The sequence below is a fragment of the Mytilus californianus genome, unplaced genomic scaffold, assembly GCF_021869535.1.
Source record: "Mytilus californianus isolate M0D057914Y unplaced genomic scaffold, xbMytCali1.0.p SCAF_2, whole genome shotgun sequence".
NCBI lineage: Eukaryota > Metazoa > Mollusca > Bivalvia > Mytilida > Mytilidae > Mytilus > Mytilus californianus.
Window position 1 is genome coordinate 92,178,686 of NW_026262668.1, and position 17,971 is coordinate 92,196,656.

Genomic DNA, 17,971 nt, shown 5'->3' on the forward strand with positions numbered 1-17,971 from the left:
TATTCTGACTATACTGATAACTTATTCTAATGGGTTGTAGTAGAGACATATAATACAATTTTATATTATATGTCTCTGGTTGTAGCAAGGATTTGCTAGGATTTGTATGACCATGAAATCCTTGGTTGTAGGTAACATAGTGCTGTCCATCAAAATACTATGACACCTTTTACACTCAATCATACATAGACTGGGGTGTCAATATATCCTTATTTGAATTTTAGACACGTTAAACCTTTCAGGAGCGGTTCCAGCCATTTTTAAAAGGGTTTTCCAACCCAGGATAAAGGGGGGTTCCAACCGTATGTCCCCATTCAAAAGCATTGATCGTCAATGATCGTCAAAAAAAGGGGGTTCTAACCCCCGGAACCCCCCCCCCCTTTGATCCGCAACTGACCTTTTCAGAGACATAAGTATATGTCTCTAAAATATGGTATTGCTTTGTATGAAGGGAAATAATTTCAACTCTCTAAAATAAAGTTCCGTTTGGTGGGAAAGTTTCTTCTGTCATCTGACGATGATCTGTCTGAAGAAGGTGAACTGTTGACGGACGTACGCAGTATAAAGCATATATATATGTCTCTTGAACAGGTTTGAACAGAATAAACAATCGAAAATGCAGGATGCTAAGGAACCAACCATTTTATTTTTAGTGGACATGAACTTTGATAAAAGAATCCTTTTTTTGTTCTGTATCCCGTCGTGATACTTCGGTCATTTAAGGTCAAGGAACAATGAATGGGCTATGTGTCTATGTCACAGATTTTTTCTTGAAAAACCATATGTTGTTGATAAAGAAAGTTCCTTTTTAATGATGTAAAATAATGATAGGGTCACCGACTTCGTTTTTACGATATACATCATTCAAACAATCAAAGTGGTGTTGTATAAATGTGAAAAAATACCACAAAACGTCGAAATAAGTGTTACGTCAACGCGTTGCCTGCTGTAAAACGTTAATTTTTGACGTTTTTCACTACCAACTAGGTAACCTGATTGATTATTAGACAAAAAACGAAGTCGGTGACCATATGATTATCTTATATCATTAAAAAGGAAATTTCTGTATCAACAACATATAGTTTTTAAAGAAAAATCTATGTAGTAGAAATTAGTGATTTTTTGATTATTTTTTAATATGAAAAATTTAAGAAGTTTTTTTCGCAGATTTAATGTGCTTTCTATACAAATGTTCACCTTTTTTGAAAGAATTCAATCAGTAATATATCAGATGATAAAAGATATAAATGCATTATTTTTTGGATTTTCAGTTATAGTTAAACGAGCCAAGGTTGTATGCAAAATGTTAGCAAAATCTGTGACATAGCCCATTTACTGTTACATGACCTTAAGGACAGTGACTTTTTTAATTTTATTTATCTGTAGACTCAGCTTTGTTTTTGGACTACTGTGTTTTGTCAAGCTTGGTGTCTCATAATTGTTTCCTAATCACTAAATGTACGATGTTATAGTGTATTTATGGATTTTAAATAAATTTACGAACTATCTTTCTATGGTGTTATATACTGTATCTCTGATATTTACTGGTTGCGTGCCGGTTACCATAAAACAATTACAGGTTTTCTTTAATGTTAATTACCCGAAACTTCGTTTTTGAAATCAGAACTATAGACAGCAGCGGATCTAGAGGTTATAGCGGGAGGTGGGTTTGGGGGTGTTTCTTGGATTTCATGAAACTTTATCTTGATATATCTTTATTACCAAAGTCTATATAAACTATAGGTGCACATTTGAATTGCATCCACATAAATAATACATATATAAACACAAATTATGTGACAGAATAGCAGAAGGTGTTGCTATTATAAATAAACACTATTTTAAACATATCGGTTCTTAAACTAAATTTACCTAAATTACACAGTGCTTTTACATTGTTTGTACTCAATAGTTTAATAAGTTTGAACATTGATGGTGTTTTCTAATAATATGGCTTACATAAAATTTTCGAAAACCTTGAAAAAATGGACATTTGAGGATGAAATGATACTCATCCTCTATATCATTTTTACAAAAAGTACATATTCTATTATTTCTTGTTATACCATAAAATCTTCCATTTTCTATAGCTAAGTTGTGGCTACTTAATCTTATTTTCGGAATAAATGTATTGTAACATTAGGAATTGGTTTGCAGAAATAAAATTGCAGACAAAAATTATCTAACATATATTTATAATTAGAACATTTTGGAGAAGTATGCAACTGAGCATCAAGTTCTTGTTTTAGACAATCATATACACGTTGCTAAAGACAGCAAAATATACATTAGGCAAGTCTGAAATAAGGTTTTGGCTATACCAATAACAACAGTTCATTCTTAATAAAATATAACCAATTACACTTAATATTTGGACATCTCTCTAATTCACCATATACGTAATTATAACAGTTTTTCAATATACAGTTTGAAGTATTGAGCAATTTAAACCAATATTTGAAAATCTTGCATTTTCTTGTAAAAATAAAAGGCACTCTACCTAGTTCATGATATATCAAAACATTGTTAGTAGATAATTTAACACAAATTATATTCTTATAATAGTTCAAGTGTACTCTCTCTATGGCGGGGCTTTGTGTGCACCCCATATTTCACTTGCATAACTCAATAAAGAATTGATATAAGTATCAAAAAGAGATAACAAAGTGACATAGTTTAAATACATACTTTTGATATTTCTTCTAAAAGCAAACATTGCTTTTCTACCTTGTTCGGAAAGTTTCTGTTGTAACATATTATATTTGCCATTAAAATTCAATAATACACCAAGGTAGGTAAAATTATCAACAACTTCAATTTCTTCATTATCACAATACCATATCTCATCAACATGAACTATACCACCTTTTCTAAATACTACAATTTTAGTTTAATTAATATTAACACTGAATGACCATTTTGAATATTCATATAATGTATCAAGCATATTTTAGAACCCTAAAACAGATTCTGAGAAAATAACCATATCATCAGCATACATAAGTAGGAATAAATTCAATTCTTTCTTCTCATATGGAATGACATTATAATTAATGAAAGCCATTTCACAATCGTTAACATGTAATGAAAAAAGTATGTGGGATAACACCTCTCCCTGCATCAAGCCCAATTTATTGGTGAAGTAATCAGAACAAGTAAAACTGTGAGCTACTGCTCACTGATGATACCCCCGCCGAAATATTTCGGTAAACAGGAAGTTGTTGAGTGATGAATCTGAAAACGCATAACACGGTATAGCTGACTTATATGAACCCTGATACCAAATTTCAGAAATCCTTGTCAAGTAGTTCCTGAGAAAAATGTGACGAAAATTTTCAACTTGGCTATCATGTGTAAAATAATACAAGTGTTCGGTAAACAGGAAGTTGTTGAGTGATGAATCTGAAAACGCATCACACGGTGTAACTTACTTATATTAACCCTGAAACCAAATTTCAGAAATCCTTGTCAAGCAGTTCCTGAGAAAAATGTGATGAAAATTTTCAACTTGGCTATCATGTGTAAAATAATACAAGTGTTCGGTAAACAGGAAGTTGTTGAGTGATGAATCTGATAACGCATCATACGGTGTAACTTACTTATATAAACCCTGAAACCAAATTTCAGAAATCCTTGTCAAGTAGTTCCTGAGAAAAATGCGACGAAAATATTCATGGGACTGACGGATGGACTGACGGACTGACGGAAGGACAGACAGAGGTAAAACAGTATACCCCCCTTTTTTAAAGCGGAGGTATAATTAAAACCATCAACACATACACATTAGTAAACATAGATTTAATAACAGAAGTTTACCTTGGATACCAATGTTTGACAATTTATACCATAGCATAAGCCTTTGAACAGTATCGAATGCTTTTGTGTAGTCAACAAAACAACAATAAAGACATTTGTTTGCTGATAGGGACTTAAAAATTACAGATATGCCTATGTTCTTACCAATTTTTTCCTGATATCATCTTCATTTTTTGTTTATTTGTCTAATTTAATTGGTTATTCATTATTAAAGTAACTAGTCAGGTGCAGATCCAGGATTTAAAAAAAAAGGGTGGGGTCAGTGCTGACTAGCCAATGTTTGAGGTGATCTTGTAAAAAGTTAAAGCATTTATCATATATGAAGCTCCATAAGGGGGACCACGTTCCCCTACCCCCTCTATCCCCACCCCATTAATCTGCCTCTGCTAGCTATAGTATATTCTAAGGTCAAAATTGTGTCCCCATTTGAAATTCCTCTTTACATTTCATATAAAAGCTAATTTTTCTAAAAACATGGTCAAAACTTATTTCAGGTCTGATTTTGATAAAAATTTACTCAAATTCCTGTTAAAGTCATAACTTTATATAAAGTTTTTTATGATCATTATGAAATGTTTTTATGACATGTCATTACTGAGAAATCATTATTCATAAACAAACATATATACCGGTAGCCATAAGATTCTTTCGAGCTTAAAGTAAAATTTGTTTTTTAATACTGATTTTATTGATAAATGTATTTCATAATTATTGCATTTTCAGTGTCTTGACCATTGATGATATTTTCATAGAAAAAGATGAACTGATAAACTTGGAAATTTTGAGAAAAAGTCAAATCTTGAAATTTTTTTTGTATTAGTTTTTCAGTGTTCTATACCATTATCCAATATGTATAAATGTAGTAATATGCATTTTTTACCTTAAAGGATACAAGGTAAAATGGATAATATCATGTCAGCGTTTTTCCCTTTAATTTCTTTTGTTTTGCCAGTCAGAGTAGCTTTTTGTATTAATTATTAATAATGTTGTAAAATTTTATTTTAATGGCAGATATTGATTCATACTAACTTCTAATGAAACATCAAACATTAAAATGCCTTAATTGTGTTAAAAGAGGTGTGTCATGTGATGAAATTAAAATTATTTTAACGATATTTGTGTACTTAAACTATATCATACATGTATATAAACAGGTTGTAGGTTAAAAAGGAAGTAAATAAAGATGATGGGCGCCACCTAGTTTCACATCCAAGATAGTAGAACTTTATAAGTAAATTTTATCAAGTTCAAGACTGAAGAGGAGCCTATCCCTTTGACTTCTACGCAAAAAAAGATAGCATTAAATTCATTACTTTTCTTTCATTTTAGAATTCTTGTCAACAATTTTAGCAGTCTAAGCAGGATTCAGTTTGTAGCTACAACACCACCACATTTGAACCTGAGTGGTATGTTAAGATAAATCTATTTTGGAAACAATGTGGATGATAACTCATATTATTTGCGGCATCAAACACAAATATAAGTTATTCAGATCTGACTATAACACATGTTATAGTAGTCTCAGTTTAGGTGGATGTGTCTTATAGATTTAAGTTTGTAGCAATACAATATTTTGGATAAAGGAAAGAGTTGTCACATTATTTTTACCACTGTGTATTATAGGAAACATAATTATATACTTACTTATGTGAGCCAACAGATTATTGTTTACAATGTGTAAATTGTTTGATCAAATTGATTGAAAGAGGACATTTTAATTTGTAGCAATCTTCTTTTCATTGTGTCAACAAAAATCACTCAAGCAAATCTGTCTTCCTAAAAAATGGGCAGATAATAACAAATTTCAATAATGGGCCAATGAAAATAGAAACAAGTTATATTCAAAAGTTGAAGATAAGTTTCTAAACCTTGGAATTTTACAAAAATAGCTCAGTCAAAGTGAAATAAATGTAACATTTTATTTTATCCTTTCAGATTGAAAATAATTCATAGCAAATTTGGTTTTCCAGAAATTTATGATATTATGGAATATTTTATCAAGAACTGGATAAAATATAACTGTATTCCATACAAATTTTCCAAAGTAAATTTAAGCCAGGAAAGAATCTTCCAAAGTAAATTTAAGACAGGAAAGCATCTTCCAAAGTAAATTTAAGACAGGAAAGCATCTATCTGTTCTGCAATAAAACATTTTTATATCATTTTGGCAACAGTATAAAAAAGCAATGCTATTGAATAATCTGACGGGGCAGAAATGTTCAGAATGTTCAGCTCATTCTACTGTCCATTTACTTCAAAACTGTCAGATGACTTCTTATAACAGTTTTTGCCAATAAATGAGGATGATTTTTTTTCATTTTTGCCTATTTTCTGGAATACTGTAATAGAAACAAACTTCAAAAAGCAAAAATTATCAGCTTGGAAATATAATTCACTATGAATATTTTCTGGTGAGTGAAAATATAGAATAAAATAAAACAAATTCAATAATCTGGTTGGAGAAGTAAGGACATTCATTGGATGTAAATGAAACAATCAAACATATCAAAAGAACAGTGCTCTCTTTCCTGGTCTTCTGGTACTCTATTTTAATGCTTTCTTTGCTTCATAGTTGCTTTATTTTTCAGTGAAGTATCATTTGGAGAGGATTTTATTACTGAAGATTCTATTTCTCCAAAGAAAAGAAAGATTGATGTAATAATAACTTAATCCTTTTTGATGATGTATTATGATATACTATTGGTCTGTCTGGGTATGTCATTTATTAAATAAAGTTTGCATTAACATACTGTTTGTCCTATCAAGACAGGTTCTTTTAAGATTGTGCAGTTTTTTTCATTTATTGGTCTACAGTTATTTGACATGAACACATTAAATCTAATAATTAAGGGCACCTGCCAAGATAACTTAGTTTTCCTGAACAGGATCTTTTACAAAATGTTTTCATTAAAGACAAGCTCCTTTCAGATTTTGACTTGAGTTATGGGTCTTTAATTTCTTTTACAAAATGTTTGATTTCATAAAGGCAAGGTCCATTTTAAAACAAAAATCCTTCAAATTTTCAATTCATAAATATATAAGTTTTTCTTATGAAGTGTGGATTTAGTCAAAATTGTTGTATTTAAGAATCTCCTGAAGTATTTCAGGATCTCAATAATTCCATTTTAGGATATCCTGAAATATTTCAGGACCTCCATAGTTTTAGATATCATGACCTCCATAATTGGATTAATGGATACCCTAAAATATTTATAGAGGTCCACAATTATTATATCCTTAAATCTATAATATCACTTTGCTTTGGGAGAGGTACACAGTTACGGAACTGCATGAACATAATTTGACAAAACTTTACAAATTATATTCGAGTTTGACAAAATGTTCACTGCAGATAAGATTGATAGTGCACGTATTTTAGTCACGCAAAAGAACGAGGTCCGCGTCTCGATCATTCTATATGTTTTATTGGTGAGTATATCCCAATATTTTCACAAATACATGTCTACCAACCTACCTTGATAACTTGGATCAGTATATAGATAAGGCTTTCGGTTCCAAACGCAGTTTCAATATTAGATAAACACGTTACCAGGCTTTCTAATATAAAAAAAGATATATGCTTGATTTTTTATTATTAATTGTTTTGGCTTTTAACTAGCTTTCAGTAACTGCGAGTACTCTCAAATCGTACTTTCGTGTTGATTTGACCTGTTGACACAATTTGTAATGCATTTCTGTTATTCAATGTTTACTTATTTTGTTTTATATCTCGTCTTACTATTTTTAATATGTACCACCTTTGATAAGTATTTAGTATGACGAAAAAAAAATTCACTTCTGTTCTCGTACTATAATAAAAAAATTATTTTGTAAAAGATGTTTCTGTACTCCTAACAACAAAATTATTATATTTGAATTTACCAGTGTACGTTTCTTTATTTAACGCCATTTTGTCCTAGGTTAAAGTTGTCTTTTTGACATTGAAACATCTTTTTTATTAATATTGTATCATAGATCAAACTTATTAGTTCAGTGTATATTTACTTGTTTTTGTGTATTGTCTTTTTGATCGAGTTACGCCATTTCAATTGATATTTTATTGTGAGTCTTTTTATGTTGTAATGTTATACCACTGTTTCAGGTTATGGTGAAGGTTGGCGCCTGTTAAAACGTTTACACCCGCTGCTTTTTTTATGCGCCTGTTCTAAGTCAGGAGCCTGCTGTTCAGTGGTTTTCGTTTGTTGGTGTGGTTCATAAGTGTTTCTCGTTTTTCCTTTTTTATATAGATTAGACCGTTAGTTTTCCTGTTCGAATTGTTTTACACTAGTCTTTTTGGGGCCCTTTATAGCTTGCTGTTCAGTGTGAGCCAAGGCTCCGTGTTGAAGGCCGTACTTTGACCTATAATTGTTTACTTTTTACACATTGGGGCTTGGATGGATAGTTGTCTCATTGGCACTCATACCACATCTTCTTATTTATATCAACTATTGTTAAATTATTCGGTTTCAGACTATTTGGCGTCGGAACAATGGGGTGTCGAACTATTGGGGTGTTGGGCCAATGGGGTGTCGGACTAATAGGGTGGCGGACCAATGGGGTGTCGGACTTATGTGTCGAAATACCGGGGCTGCAAAGTTACTCCAAATTGTTAATACATGTAATTTCAACCCCTACTTACTATTGTATGCATAAAATATAAAGAAATAAATTTGGAAGGTTTATGGAAAAAAATGTGCGCAAGTTATTCACTGTCCGCACGAGGGACTATTAATAACTGTGTCCCCGGACCTAATAAAAGGCAAATACAGAATGATATAAGAATTCTTAGTAAAACCATAGAAGGAGTAAACCATATAGTATTATATAACCTACATAATACATTTGCTATTTCGTCTGTGTGTTTGTTTTTACGCAAAGAAAATTATTGTAAAATGAAATATCAAGATTAGATTAAATCTTCTGCACTGATGTAACTTTATAATGGTAATGAATTATACTATTTCATTAATCTTTAATTTCTGACTTACTTTCTGATGAAGTGAGTTTTTTTCGGTTATTTTACAGTCTCGTCAGTTTTTTTAAAGTTGTTCAAATGGCGTATCATGTTTGTTAAAGTTTTTTCTTGGCAAATTTTACAAACAGTTGTGTTTGTTATTCTGTATATAAAAACTAGATAATTGTGTCAGTTGTAGTGTCATTCCTTGTCCTTCGGAGTTTCAAAAATCCAATAGTTATTTATTGGTGATGTTTCCCTATAAATGCATCAATAAACATGTTTTATTCATGTTATTTTAATTTCAAAACAAAATATACAGGCTCTGGTCGATAAACAACTTTTATTTTAGAGATCGCACAATACATGTACATGAAAGACAATGTTAACATACCGAATATCACAGATCACATAGTTATTACAAAATTAAGGTTAACCTTCTTAATGATTGACATAAAATTATGAATATAAAACAGGTCAAAGAGTGGACTAAGTATTAAATATAATAGTTTGTTAAAAAGTCGTACATGTAATTTAACATGTTATATCTTTATTGTAGTGACCGTAACTCGAACTAACGGTCAGTGGAATAAAAAGTAGAAAAACATTGGAATCCAACAACAAAACATATCAAAATTCGCGATGACAAGCGTGTTGACATGAAATTAAAGCAGCAAACATTTGATACTATAACATTATAATGTACAACTCCAACCAATTTAAACATAAATAATAAGGCAAAATAATCTAGTCGTATTTCCCTACCTACCTTAACTTTTCATGCCTACCCTAATATATTTATTGGAAATATTTGGTTAATCATTGTTAAGTCCAGATTTATTTTTGATTACAGCTCTTTTCATAATGCTTGCAAGACAAAGGTTTGTTTGGCTTGCTTACTTTGTTTGTATCAGTGTTTGCTCGAGCATTGTAATTAAGATTGACATCTGAAAACAACATAAAAAGGCGGATTTAAACTTGTATACATTATATTTAAATTTGATTGGACATTATCACATAATCAAATTTACCTATACACAGGTTTAACTACGCCTGCTTATATTGTTTGCAGATGTCAATCTTAATTACAATGCTTGAGCAAACATTTATACAAACAAAGCAAGCAAGTCAAACAAAACTTTGTCTTGCTAGCATTATGAAAAGAGCTGTAAGTACTGTTAAAGTCTAGACTTTTCCCTAAATTCCTAAACTATCTTTGAAAAATGTTTAAAAAGATAAAATTATTTTAACTATCTACTTTTTTCTGCAAGGAGACAAACAGCAAGTAAATATCTAAGTAGCAAAATAATCCACTTCAACAAGTCGTACATGGAATGCTATACAGTTATCGAAATAGAAAGTACGATATGGTCTCTCTTTTGCCTCTATTAATCTGCCAGTTAATATTTTGAAAATATCAAGATGTGTTTGTTTGAACAATGAATACATTTTATATATTAGTTGAAGGGACAGAAGCTTAGTGTTTTGATGATCAAATGAAAAAAGGTCAAACTAAACCCAGATCTATATCTTCTGTGTAACATAAGACAAAGGAAACCGTTTTTATTAAAACATATATTTTGAAATAAGATGCCATGCGTTAGGCTATGAATGCTTTCCAATTCTCGTCAAATGCAATTACAATGATAAATCACTGTTAGATTTAAACATGTCTTTCAATAAAAGTTATATCGATAAACAATACGAGTTTCAAACAAACACCATTAAGGTTAAACCACAATTCCAAGATAAACACAAACCTAATGGAATGTAATGCAAAATAAGCACAAAATAATTTTTACAATTGTCAATTCTGACTGGTTACCTCAGGATAAAAATTCTTGATATATTGTTCAAATTGAACAAAAGGAATTTAAATGAATGTAATCCAATACGTTAGTGGTACAATGCAAAGGGACCTGAGAGAACCAAAAGAAGAACGTTGGTATTTGAATTTAGAACTCTTTAAAGTACAGGATTTGAACTATATATATTTTTGTAAGAATTCAGCCTCATTCATTTGCACTTTTCCTTCTTCTGTAACCACACTGTTATGTATATTGTCATTATAGAAATTATTTTCTTTCCTTGCTGTGTAGCTCTTTTTTACAGGCTTGCCATCGTCTCCCCAGGCACGATTTCTTTCGTGGGCTTGTAGTTGCCTCTGTTGAATCATATTATTTGTTTTAATACAGAGGCATCTCCATACAATACATAATACGATGAATATCCCGATCATCACACTGAATCCAATAATTAATCCGATGTACATTTCTTCATTCCCTTTGTATAAAACCGACATCTGGAAGTACACAGAATAACAAACTAATTTTTTTTTTTTTTTTCCAAATTAAAGGGCCCATTAAGAGCATAACATTAATAACAACATGACATAAACATTACAGAGTGATTAAAGAAACATAAAATAATAGTTCAAATGCATGAGGAAAGGGTCAGTGGTCAAGGGGAGATAATTTTGCTATCTATTAGAGTATTTAACTAATTTTCTGATTTTCTAAGTTGCAGGCCTTGATCAAGGTATGCACATAAAATAGATAAAAAACTGCTATCTTCATTACTCATGATCCATGTAAAAAGATCATTTCTGTTTAAATTAACTAAACTGGGGTATTTTTTGATATAATCAGTCATATCTCTTCTGAGGTTATTGTAAAGAGGGCATTCCAGAAGAAAGTGCATTTCATTTTCAATAGAATTTGAATTACAATATAAACATATCCTCTCATGTCAAGGTAATATTTCATTTTTACCACATACATTGATAAAACGTTCATGTCTGCCAGTTTCTATTCTTGAACAGTGATTGTTGAGTCTGTATTTTGTTAACAAATGTTTTTGGGGGTGCTTTAAATCTAAATAATTTTCATAATCAAATGACCTCTTGAATGAAAAATAAGTGTCCAATTTGCCTTGCTTCTGTAAATAAAAATCTCGCATTTTCTCACAATCATTTTGAAAATTTAATTTGAGCTGTTTTTTCAGTAAATTTTTAAATTTATTTTTGCCTAAATTTTTACATATATTTAGGTCAATACCCAATTTTTGGCTGTAAAAAATGATATTAGAGAGCCATGAATTATTGGAGATAGTTTGAGCTTTACTCTCAATCATTTTTTACTCAGCATAAGCCCTTTTCAATAAATCAGATGGGGAATTCTCTAGTCTATGCCAATACATAAACATATGTGTTAGCAAATTTATATAAAGAGGATATCTACCTAGTTCAGACAGGACTGCTACGTTTGTGCACATCTTTGTAACACCAATAATATACTTGCAAAATTTTAAATTTAGGTTCTCAAACTCCAAATCTCTAAATATGTCATAAAGGGATAATTTTTTTCCTTTTTTCTTTTTGTAACAAACTTAAGACATATGCAATGCATTATTGAAACTAAAAAAATAATTATATTGGTTTACTACGTTTTAATCGTTGCTCTTGAGGGACCAATTATTATGGTAAGGTCAGGTCATCCATCATATTTGAAATTTAAAATATCCATACCAAATCACACATTATTCAAATGTTTTTTGAAACTTAATTATCAAATGTAGTTTTAGACAAAGTAGTTTATTTTGAAATAATTTGAGAGAAGAAGCTGTCAGAGGATAAATATACTTTGGATGTCTTGAAACGTTTATTCAATCAAATTAAGAATTTTAAAAGATAATGGAATGTAAGGAGTTATTAATTTCAAAATTTATTTTTCTTTCTGTATATATATATGTATATTAAATTAATGTAGTTCAGTTTGGGGAAGTTTATTACAAAAAGATTCAGATAGAATCATAAAACTTCAGAAAAACAGTAGCAAGAATTATACTTGAATGTGATATTTCTGTTCCATTAAATTTTATGTTTTCTTCTTTAAAATGGTTATCCTGTACAGACAGAGTAAAGTACCAACAATCTATTCTATAAATGTATTAAATTGTAACAAGTGTATAAGTTTATAACTATGTGTCCTGTTCGGTTTTATAACTGTTACATTTGTCGCGCTTTCTGTTCTGAAATCCTCTGATATCCAAAAACAATGAAATTTTACACGATCCATTATTAATTTAATGAAATGCTATTTGATATATCACTAATATAAAAACTCAGTAATCAATATACATTACTTTTGTAGCTTTAGACTTACATTCCATTAATTCCTCGTACAGTTTATTTTTTTAAATCCGGTTCAGAACATCCCTATAACAATACGATACTCGAGTACACGGAATCAATATGTTAATACTGATTTCAATAAAAATAAATAAGACGTATTTGAGTAAGGACGTTAATTGCAAATACCTCGTATCTGATGTTTTACGTAGAGACTAAAGTTATTATGCCGTTATAACACAGGGTATACACATCTTCAAAACTCTTACGGTAACCTCACATATAGTAAAGGCAAAAAACCTTACATTTATTCCATTATCAATATATAAAATATTGGGTTTGAGCTAATGGATGGGAATCTACTGCCGGATCACAATTCGTTCACATACAAGTCGGCCGTACAATACAATAAATATAAACTAGTTGGCAAAGTTCAAATATAGTAATGAAACAGTGGTACAAGTCAGTAAATTTAAACCAAAAATGATACCCTTGTTTACGTTACAAAATCATGACGCAGTCTTTGTGCTCTCGTTGGCATATCCAAACATAGTCCCCTAATAATAATTTTAATTTCAAAATAACGTGACTAACAACAAAGTCCATTATGTTCATTTTGTAAACAGAAATTAGATAATGGTTTGATTCTGGTTAAAACCGTTTTCAGCCCTTTTAAGCCTGGGGTTCCAAAACAGACAGTGCAGATGAAAGTGGTCTTCGGGTGTGGGATTTTCTCGCTATGTTGAAGACCCATTGGTGGTCTTCGGCTGTTTTCTGCTCTTTGGTTGGGTTGTTGTCTCTTTGACACATTCCCCATTTTCATTCTCAATTTTATTTTGTTCAGATCGTCCTTCTTTTGATGATTAATGGCCACTACACTTTTTTTTAAATTATGTTCAATTTAAATACAAGCAGAGGCAATTAAGTGTAATACCATCACTAAGTTGTACTTTCTCTTTTTTTTTTTGAGGTATCATAGTAAAGAATCAAACAATAAAACATGTAAATGACATGTTTTCAGTATCTGCGGGTACTCTTTAATCGGTACTTTGTTTTTTGTCTTTGTGTTGTTTTTTTTGTGCTTACATTGTGCTGTTACACCACTGTCCCAGATTAGGGAACGTATTGAGCGCTAACAAACATTTATAACTTAGTCACATTATTTCATGTGACTGTCCCCAGTCATGATCTTGTAGTTCAGTGATCGTCATTGCTGCCTGCCAAAATTCAACACCACCTTTCTTAGTTTATGAAAATCACGGCATATACGATTAATAGAAATGTAAGGGAAGATAGTCTTATTCAAAGTGAAGGTTGGCGCCTGTTAAACCCGCTGCATTTTTTTGCACCTGTCCTAAGTCAGGAGCCTGTTGTTCAGTGGTTGTCGTTTGTTGGTGTGGTTCATAAGTGTTTCTCGTTTTTTATATAGATTAGACCGTTGGTTTTCCTGTTTGAATTAATTTACACTAGTCTTTTTGGGGCCCTTTATAGCTTGTTGTTCGGTGTGAGCCAAGGCTCCATGTTGAAGACCGTACATTGGCCTATAATTGTTTACTTTTTACACATTGTGACTTGGATTGATAGTTGTCTCATTGGCACTCGTACCACATCTTTTTATTTAAATAAGTTCCATTCAGTCGTAAAAAAAGACGGAAATTTAGTTGACATATTGATAAAATAATATGTGGAAAGGACCCAGAGGGAACGGATAAGTAACGATTAAAAAATAAGTAAGGAATATGTAACGAATAAGGAATAAGTAACGAATAGGTAACGAATAAGTAATAAGGAATAAGTACCGAAAAAGGAATAAGTAACGAATATGTAACGAATAAGTAACTTAAGGAATAAGTAACGAATAGGTAACGAATAAGGAATAAGTAACGAATAGGTAACGGTTAAGGAATAAGTAACGAATAGGTAACGAATAAGTAATAAGGAATAAGTAACGAATAGGTAACGAATAAGGAATAAGGAATAAGTAACGAATAGGTAACGAATAAGCATTAAGGAATAAGTAACGAATAAGGAACAAGTTACCAACTTGACGACCCTATAACCCCCAACCGCCATCATACATGGCAACTATTTCTTTAAAAAATAGAAAAATAAACCAAAATAATCTTAAAAATCATATGTTATCTGAACTGCAACTTTATTTCAAGGAAAGGAAAAAAAGTATTTAGTATGTCCAAGAACTCCATGAAACTTGGCTGCTTGTGATAATCAAGGCATCCAGTCATTGTAGGCAAGTGCTTCTATTTCCTTGAAGCTTGAAAACCGAAATTTGTGGAACCAGAAAAGCTACACGTAAGACATCGCAGTTTTACAACATAGGTCTACGGTATCATGTGTCCCTTCTTGCAGACATGGATACTGGTAGAAAAAACTATGTTCTAATGAAAATTACCACATTTAACAAAAAAAGGATAAGGAGGTATGATAAATGCCATTATTTGGCTCAGAAACTTGCAAAAAGTCAACTCTTCAGTCATTGTAAAATCATGTTATTTATATACTGATAAATGAGAACGATGTAGTCGGGTAACTACAGAGTATAAATATTATATTATCATATGTGATTTCGCTGGAACTTCAAAAAATGACAAACTTCACATATTTGATCGAATACGACCATTTTACACATGGTTTTTGGTAAAAATAGATATAAGAAAAAACCTACTCACATCAGCATCTTTATGATAAGACACCATGTCGCAAAATATCTTTTTAGGAAAATGATGTTGCCCATATTTTGATATCAATGGCACAATCTCAAAACGAGACCATTTTGGCAGATTTTTAAAAGTTTTTCCTTACATTCGAGAAGTTTAAAGGGCTAATATAAATATCGTTGACAAAATTCAAAACAATGAAAACCGATACCTTACACCTTACACTAATGTATTATGAATTTACAATACTTTAAGATTTTTTAATTCAAAGGGTAAAAGAAGTTTCATTACCATGAATTCTTCTTTAGCTCAATATTCCAATTTGTGTTTACAGTCGTTTTATTATTTATTTTTCTCTACGAAACTATAAAAGCAATTTCAAATAGAGTCACAAATCAGGACAGTTAGAAAAAAATTAAAAGAGATTATTAATTTTCCATTTTTTGACACTAAATTTAAGAAACTAGAGCGGGATAGTAAACATACGCCATATTTTTGCTGTTCTTTTTTTTAATTTGAGAGAAGGGCAAACATCGTTAAATATTTTCTATGTTTAAATGAAACTAAATTGTTAGTATTTGATAACACATTAAAGTTATACTTAAACATACCTTGAAGTTTGTTTTATTCAATTATCTCTAATTCCATATACTATATGTATTTATTTCTTTTCATTTTCAGGAGTTTTCAATGTGAAATCAAGCGCTCCCGTCATTTCAGTGTATACGACTGATTATTGATGATATGCAGGATTGTATATATTAACAATAACAATGGATTTTATGGAAAATCTATTGATTAAAAGCATTCTTTCGCTTTATATTGACACACTCAAAAGAATAAAACATGATACTTTTCACTTTTATTAAACGTAACTCTGGGTCTTTCATATGGTTTCTTGATGTATGATGAAATATGGTCCTGACTTTGTGTCATTTGTATCTTCAATATGGGCTATTTGGTGTGAAAGAAACTGCTTTGGTAATCTAAGTTAACCCTGTGACATATATATGTGCATTCCAAAAGTCAGGAACCTCCCAAGTGGTTGTTATACGTCATATCTAAATGTTCTTTTTTTGTTATTCGGATAAATTTGGTATTGATGGCCAATTGTTTTGTAGTCCCGTTTAATTTATAGACTATGGACGACTAAAGAGGTTGACATATTGAATAGAAAAATTTCTATCGTTGAAGACTGTATGTTGTTTTCTGTGTGTTGTTTGAGTATTTTGTTCGTTGGGATGCTGTAGCATTGTCACACTATTACAAGAAATCTAAGCAAAAATGTTTGGAAAAAGTAACAGATAAACTAGAGGCCCAAGTAATGAAAACTTTATATTGAGCATTGTTTGATAATTTCCGAATAAAATTGAACCAATCCGTTAATAACCTTTTGAAATTTAAATCAGATAGGACCATTTATGGATTTCTACTCAACGATTTTATAAATATTCTCCGAGCATCTCTATAAGAAAAAAGTCTCGATCTAAACTTGATTAAACCCATTACATCAAAATCAACACTACATACCATTATTTTCTTTTGTAGTGGATTTTGCATCCAGTGCATATGTAAATGCTCTTTTGTTCCGACGTTGGAAAGTTCCGGACGGAAAGAAAACTAACTAGCCGAAAAGTTCCGGAGGAACTTATTAACTAGTTACTTTGTTCTTCCTCTGGTTTAAAAGTTCCACCGGAACAAAGTGACTAGTTGAAAAGTTCCAACGGAACATATCAACCATTTAGAAAGTTCCTTTTTGCCAAATTAGTCAAAACCGGAACTAACAAACTAGCCCAAAAGTTCCGGGCAACGGAACTTATCAACCAGGCAGAAAGTTCCATTTGGAGAATTGATGCAAAGTAAAAGCGCAACATATTATATTTGAACCTTTCAAAGGGAAACCAAGATACTGATTACAATAGTCAGAAGGAACTTATCAACTAGCCACAAAGTTCCTCTTTGGCAAATAAGTCAAAACCGGAACTAACAAACTAGCGCAAAAGTTCAAACAGAACTTATCAACCAGTCACAAAGTTCCATTTGGAGAATTGATGCAAAGAACCACATGAAGAGGTATTCTTCCCTCTTGAGGATACTATGAATACTAAATTTGCATGATAATGCAACTTATTCCGTTTAATGTGAGCTATGAAATACAACTTATATTTTGCATATTTGTCCCCAAAGAAACCCCTTTCAGTGCGTTGGGTATTCTTGTAAATTAATGATTTGCTCTTATATATACTGATACTCATTCTTCAAAAGGGACGAAATATGGTATATTCGGAACGATGTAACTAGTTGTTCTGTTCCGCCAGAACTATTCAACTAGCTACATTGTTTCATGACTTTTCAACTAGCTCCTTTTTTTCCGGAACTTTTCGACTGCACTTGGAA

At 31.1% G+C, this 17,971-nt stretch overlaps 1 protein-coding gene and 1 long non-coding RNA gene across 3 annotated transcripts in view; one reads left to right on the plus strand and one right to left on the minus strand.

The window, feature by feature from the left end:
* The window catches only part of LOC127728481 (uncharacterized), a 52,138-nt gene that overhangs the window by 18,448 nt on the left and 15,719 nt on the right, over positions 1-17,971 (plus strand). The window contains exon 1 of one of the 2 annotated variants that reach the window (XM_052235882.1): positions 531-591. The exons of the other annotated variant lie outside the window; for it this stretch is intronic. Within the exon in view, the coding sequence (XP_052091842.1) occupies positions 577-591 (15 nt within the window). The 5' untranslated portion in view covers positions 531-576. Of the gene's footprint in view, positions 1-530; positions 592-17,971 lie in introns of those variants that run through there. 2 annotated transcript variants of the gene reach the window in all.
* On the minus strand, positions 9,100-16,317 carry LOC127728495 (uncharacterized). The gene is made up of 2 exons (XR_007994143.1): positions 16,186-16,317; positions 9,100-11,072 (listed from the first exon to the last, which is right to left on the minus strand). It is a non-coding gene; the product is annotated as an uncharacterized LOC127728495 (long non-coding RNA).